This window comes from Panicum virgatum, chromosome 9K, assembly GCF_016808335.1.
Source record: "Panicum virgatum strain AP13 chromosome 9K, P.virgatum_v5, whole genome shotgun sequence".
Classification (NCBI taxonomy): Eukaryota; Viridiplantae; Streptophyta; class Magnoliopsida; order Poales; family Poaceae; genus Panicum; species Panicum virgatum.
In genome coordinates this window covers 50,198,327-50,205,280 of record NC_053144.1, presented here as the reverse complement: position 1 = coordinate 50,205,280, position 6,954 = coordinate 50,198,327, and the positions used below count along the sequence as shown (strand labels likewise).

The following is a 6,954-nucleotide window of genomic DNA, read 5'->3' as shown; positions in this document are numbered from 1 at the left end:
GGATGGATCCGGATGTCTCAACATCCAAATTATCCGTATTCGTATCCGCTTAAAACGTAAATATGGATATCCGTATTCGTATTTGATTTTAATATGGATGTCATATGGATGCATCCGAATCCGATTTTATGAACTTTTCTCTATCCGATTCCATATTCGTATTCGAGGAATATCCGATCATATCCGTATCCGTCCGTATCCGCAAAGAAAAATTGACTAGTGAGACAATGTTAAACTTATCTTTATACCTAATTACTTGATGATGTAGACTATTTAAATTATTTAGAAAGCTAGATAACTAATAATATATTTATTAAAATTAGTAATGATATAAAAATTAACTTTAAATATTTAATATATTTATTTCATGATTAAAATTATTTAATACGAGTCAAATTAATTAATTATTTAATGATAAAATCTTTTTTATATATCTTAATTATTAAGTATTTAAATATTTATTTATTTTACATTTATAATTAGTATTATATATTTAATATAAAAGCTATGCATAGATAATTATATTCTTTTTCTATTAGTTATCTTCTAATCTTTTACTCACTACTTGTATAATAATTTTGATTTACTATAAAATTGTTGACAAAATAAATTGATACTCATGATTAAGGATGGATCTAAACATCCGAATTCTTAGAAAAAAAATTGATATTTTAAAATAGATATGTTTAAAATTTTATGCTAATCTTTTTTTATATTATAAAGCATATTATTACACATAAGAATAAAATTTTGTATATATTTTTATCTATTATTTGCTCCTTACAATTAAAAAGGTGAAAAAAGATTCGAATTCGTATCCGATCCGTATTCGAATTTTTATATCTATTATTTGAGAATATATATGATAAATTTGAGGTTTAGTTTTTATGAATCTTTACAAGATCAATGTTAAATAAAATGCTATGAATTTACATAGTAAATTCTATATTTTATTTGTCCATAATTGAAGAAAAATGACCAAAAATATGACATTCGAATAAACATCCAAATCCATCCTTACTCATGATAGCTCTATGTTTCAAATCGAGAAGGTATCCGGATCCGAATCCGGATTCAAACTATCCGTTTTGTATTCGTATCCGATGAGATCTGCATTCACATTCGTATCCGGATTAAAATATGGTAAAAGATGACATCCGGATCCGATTTCATCTGTATCCGATCCGAATCCACCCTTCAGCACTTGCCATTCCCAGCAGCACCAGCGCAGCAGGAGGAGGCCAGCAGTTCTTTAGCTGCCCCGCTGCTGCTGCTCCTCTTCTGGAACGCCGCCGATCGCCGGTGGACGCCGCCGCTACACACCTACGCTGTCGATCAGGATCAGCCCTGCTCGGCTGTACGCCACTCGCTCGCTGGCGCTGGGACTGGGACTGGGTCACGTCCCATGTTATCCGGCACGAGATAAACGCCGCTGGGCGGTGCACTAGGTGCTGGCCGCCACCGAGGAGCAGGAGCAGATCGCGCGCACTGCCGCATCGCCGGTCGCGGCCGGGGCGTTGGTTACTTGGGCGAGGCCAAGGCGAACTACTTCTTCCAAGGGGAGCGCCGCGCCGTGACCTGTCCGGGTCCGACTTGGGCGGGCTTGCCGGGCCGCTGCCCGCCTCCCGACGCGACACGGGTCCCCACCATGCCGCCCCCGACCCCGACACCCCTCGCCGTCGCCCTCGTGCCCGCCCGCTCCGCCCACCTATATAAACCCGCCTCCTCCACACCACACCACACCACCCATCAAGCTGAGCTGCCTGTGTGCTCACCCAAGCTCACTCCCTCCCCCCACAGACTCAACAACAACGAGGCATTTGATTGTTCCGTTTCGTCGCGTCACCACCCGCCAACTCACCCTCCTCTGCTCCTGTTCCATTCCACTAATCGAGCGGTCCCTGATGGCGGTGATGACGGACTCGCCCGCGGCGACGGCGCTGCGCTCGCCGGCCCCGGCCGCCGCCGCCGTGCCCAGCGACAAGGACGCCGAGAAGCTGCGGTTCATCGAGGAGATGACCTCCAACGTGGACGCCGTGCAGGAGCGCGTCCTGGCCGAGATCCTCGCCAGGAACGCCGGGACCGAGTACCTGGCGCGCTGCGGGCTCGCCGGCGCCACCGACCGCGCCGCGTTCCGCGCCCGGGTGCCCGTCGTCACCTACGAGGACCTGCAGCCGGACATCCAGCGCATCGCCAACGGCGACCGCTCGCCCATCCTCTCCGCGCACCCCATCTCCGAGTTCCTCACCAGCTCCGGCACCTCGGCCGGCGAGCGCAAGCTGATGCCCACCATCAGGGAGGAGCTCGACCGGCGCCAGCTGCTCTACAGCCTCCTCATGCCGGTCATGAACCAGTACGTGCCCGGCCTCGACAAGGGCAAGGCGCTCTACTTCCTGTTCGTCAAGTCGGAGACGACGACGCCCGGCGGGCTGGCGGCGCGGCCCGTGCTGACGAGCTACTACAAGAGCGAGCACTTCAGGAACCGCCCCTACGACCCGTACCACGACTACACGAGCCCCACGGCGGCCATCCTCTGCGCCGACGCGTTCCAGAGCATGTACGCGCAGATGGTCTGCGGCCTCTGCCAGCGCCACGCCGTGCTCCGCGTCGGCGCCGTGTTCGCGTCAGGCCTCCTCCGCGCCATCCGCTTCCTGCAGCTCCACTGGGAGCAGCTCGCCGCGGACATCGAGGCCGGCGCGCTGACCCCGCGCGTGGCCGACCCGGCCGTCCGCGACGCCGTGGCGGGCATCCTCCGCCCGGACCCGGAGCTGGCCCGGTTCCTCCGCGCCGAGTGCTCCCGCGGCGACTGGGCGGGCATCGTCACCCGCGTGTGGCCCAACACCAGGTACCTGGACGTGATCGTCACCGGCGCGATGCAGCAGTACATCCCCACCCTCGAGTACTACAGCGGCGGCCTGCCCATGGCGTGCACCATGTACGCCTCCTCCGAGTGCTACTTCGGGCTCAACCTCCGGCCCATGTGCCACCCGTCGGAGGTGCGCTACACCATCATGCCCAACATGGGCTACTTCGAGTTCCTCCCCGTGGACGAGGCCAGCGGCGTGGCGCCGGGCGGCGCGGCGCAGCTGGTGGACCTGGCCAAAGTGGAGGCCGGCCGCGAGTACGAGCTGGTCATCACCACCTACGCGGGGCTCTACCGCTACCGCGTCGGCGACATCCTCCGCGTGGCGGGCTTCCACAACGCGGCGCCGCAGTTCCAGTTCGTCCGCCGCAAGAACGTGCTGCTCTCCATCGAGTCCGACAAGACGGACGAGGCGGAGCTGCAGCGCGCCGTGGACCGCGCGTCGGCGCACCTCCGCGCGCGCTGCGGCGGCGGCGCGGCGGTGGTGGAGTACACGAGCCACGCGTGCACGCGCAGCATCCCGGGCCACTACGTCGTGTATTGGGAGCTGCTGGCCACCGCCGACGCCGACGCCGGGCCGGCGGCGGTGGACGGGGAGACGCTGGAGCGGTGCTGCCTGGAGATGGAGGAGGCGCTCAACTCGGTGTACCGGCAGAGCCGCGTGGCGGACGGCGCCATCGGGCCGCTGGAGATCCGGGTGGTGCGGCCGGGCACGTTCGAGGAGCTCATGGACTACGCCATCTCCCGGGGGGCCTCCATCAACCAGTACAAGGTGCCTCGCTGCGTGTCCTTCCCGCCCATCGTCGAGCTGCTCGACTCCCGGGTCGTGTCGCGCCACTTCAGCCCCGCGCCGCCGCACTGGGAGCCGGCGCCGCCGCGCCGCTCCGACTAGCGGCCCCACCGCGGTGCACGCAGCGCGTCACGTTCGCCGTAGTACTAGCTAGTATATTTATTAGTGGCTTGTTTTTGCTTTTTTTTTTCTTGGTCGTGTCGGGCCAGGTAGTGATTTTCAGCTCCTGCTGATTAGGCCACAGTATCGTGCTTCTGAGTTAGAGGTGTGTGTGTTTGGGTAGTAAGTAGTGTACGTGCCATGTAATGCGGGTGGGTGAAGAAGGCTTTCCCTGCAGGTAGGGGCTAGCTAGCTCGATCATTAGCTAGCTGCTGCCGGGTGCTGTTAATTGCTAGTGGTGCTTATTAGCGAGTGATTGTCGTTACCAGTACAAGTGCTAGAGTCTGTGATCTAGTACTCCTGATGGGCTCTGTCGTCCGGTGTACCGTTGGGTTCAAGTGTTGAACTCTTGATGGGCTCTGTGACACTGGCAGCAGCCTTGCAGTCTACTGTACGGCCGAGCGCCAGCCTTTCCATATTTAGGCCGCGCTGTGCTTGAGTGCTGATGCTGCCGCGCTTCGCTAAATCCGAAGATTTGTCATGAATGAACGGGCGGGGGGCAGCCATGCCATGATTAGCCGGTAATCAGGAGGGAAAGCGGGAGGCAGCGTAGACCGGGAAGTACACGAGCCCCTCTCGAGCAACCACAGTCAAAAAGGCGGCCTGCAACACTGTACCCCCCCCCCCCCCCCCCCCCCCGGTGCTGCAGAAGTGCAGACAGCAGCTCTGCAAGCCCGAAGGCTTTTGCCGCTCCGCCGTGCCTTTTTCTCTAGCGCAACGATTAGCGCGTATTCATTCGGTGTCGCGGGGCCAGTAGCAGTAAAAGTAGCCTTTGATTGGTGCGGCCGCCTATTAGCTGTCAAATCAAGATTCTTTGCCTAGTACAAATAGGTACAATGGAGTGATACAATATGCCTTGAATTGACCACAGATTTTATTTCTGCTGGTTTTCTCGAAGGTTTCTGCTTGAAGATTTTTAGCATTGTTCCGTAACGCATGTACCTTGCTTAAACTAGGTGCCATTACAGAATATCAGTAGAGCATTTTTTTACATCGGAATTTATTTCTAGGCTTTGATTCTATTTTTTATGTCCTCTTTGTTTATGTAGTACTCCGTCGCACCTTGTGCTTCCATAGACAATAATTTGTAGGACAAAAAAGAGTTATTGTACATACCAATATCTTCAGAAGGTAAGTTCTGTACCCCTTCGCTTTCTTATACGTCCTCATTGCATTGCTTTCCAAACTTTTATCTATATATAGAGATAGTTCCTAGAAATGTGATTATTGATAAGTTTTTTCTTCAATTAGTTTCGAAACTGTAGCAACTTCGACCTTTGATGTTGTTTTTCCGTAGCCTAAAATTTTGATGGCCTTTTGCCTCGCTTATTGGATTTGTGACCGTGGAAAATTTTCACATATAGTAATCCATAAAGTCTAGTTGGAATATTGAGTTAACACACACTTACTTTACCAAAATAGCGTGGACTCTACCATGGAAAATGTTTATTAGCTACGAAAATGCATATAATATATGGCTAGACACAATTATATGGTTAGACAGAACGCTACGGGATGTGGCCTGTGGAGGCCACACGGCCAGCAACATCAACGCTTCTGAGCAAAATGGCGCTGACCCTTGTATAAAACCATGCCTGTTCTCAAATCTCAGCGCTGAGCATGAGTAAGATGAATTTATTTGCATGAAATCTTTGCTGTTTCTAAGGCCAGTCTCAGTGAGAGTTTCATGGACACAGTTACCTAGACTGAGAACTAGGTAACTGTGCCAGATGAGTTTCATAGTGATGAAACTCTCCTCACATCCCATGAAACTGCTACATCCTTCTCTCTTCTTGCCATGTCAGCAAAAGTGATGGTATTTAATGTCATGAAACCCTCTATGAAACTCCCATTGAGACTAAACCTGTATTCGATCCGAACTTACCATGGCTATATATATCTACACTGTTATTTCGAGGTCGTCGAATGATTATTGAAGCACTAAATTGAAGGTAGCGTTCGATTTGTTGGCTATTATAAAGTATATATTTAGTACTAGTTTATGCGTATGCATATGATTCTTCTTTGCTTGTTGTGCCTGCAGCGGCAGCAGTAGCCTGGAAAGCAGGGATGAACCACCCGGCTAAACGTCGTTGACTCCTCAGGTACGGGAGGCTGCAGGGCTACACTGGGGAGTACCGGCCTCCAGGAAGCTGCTCCCTACCCACAGTATCATGCATCCATGCACATGCATGTGCGCGCTGACTATGCTAGCATACCCAAACCCCAATATGGGTCGTGCATACTGCTTTTGGGAAAAAACTGGCCTCCAACAGAGTATCCAAACTAGAGACCCATTTTGGGTCCAACTCGATTGCGAACCCAGAAATGCCTCCCTCTATCTCCTCGACCCAAATCTTGGCTGGGGCCGCCCAACCGTTTCGTGGAGAGGGGAAAGAAGAGGAGACGTGTGCGCTCGTCCGTGCCGCCGTCGCTGCTCATCCACGCCGCCGTGTGTGCCCTGCCGGAGCAGCCATCTCGGGTCGTCTGCTGGCATCGTGCTTGCCCGCCCCGACGATAGGGAATGCATCACTGGCGGTGTCATCTATAGCGAAAGCTTCGCCGGTGGCGAGATCAGCACCGGTATAGATTCACTAATTTAGTCTATCAATAGACCGATTTAGTCTGTCAATTTAGCCTGCAAGGTAAGGGATCTCCTGCTGCTCGACTTCGCCTGCATTACCGCTGCCGCTGCCGCTCCCCACCTCCGCGGCTCTAACCTCCAGGCTCGCTGCTCGCCGCCACAGTGATGACGGTGTGTTCAGTTCTATGCATATGTTCTGTCATGCTTAATTGATTCTTTGTTGTATTAGGACGATGGATAACATTTTCAACGGCTCAAGTGATCTCCCTGTTGAATCTGAAGAATTATTTGGGAAAGATCAGTGTGCTTTTGGTTATTCTGCCGCTATGGGATCTTTGGATGTTCCTCCAAACACCCAGGTTTATTGCAACCATGCATCTGAGTGTTCTATGTACATATTAATACATTGATGATTAACAGTTCTTTTCATCACTAGGTCAATATGGTTGGCTCCTCCCAGATGTCCTGCCCGCCACCTATGATTGGGCAACCTAGTCAGGGGGTTGTCCATTATCAACAACAACCATTGCTCTCAAGACTCTCCATCATTGAAATCAC

At 51.9% G+C, this 6,954-nt stretch overlaps 1 protein-coding gene across 1 annotated transcript; it reads left to right on the top strand.

The window, feature by feature from the left end:
* Window positions 1-1,756: 1,756 nt before the first annotated feature.
* Window positions 1,757-4,109, top strand: LOC120651993 (probable indole-3-acetic acid-amido synthetase GH3.8). The gene has a single exon (XM_039929675.1). It carries the CDS (start codon window positions 1,905-1,907, stop codon window positions 3,753-3,755), a length of 1,851 nt encoding a protein of 616 aa, XP_039785609.1. The 5' UTR covers window positions 1,757-1,904; the 3' UTR covers window positions 3,756-4,109.
* The last annotated feature ends 2,845 nt before the right edge of the window (window positions 4,110-6,954 follow it).

Coding starts and splice junctions, on each gene's coding strand:
- LOC120651993 (XM_039929675.1), top strand. CDS start 1,905: ATGGCGGTGATGACGGACTCGCCCGCGGCGACGGCGCTGCGCTCGCCG.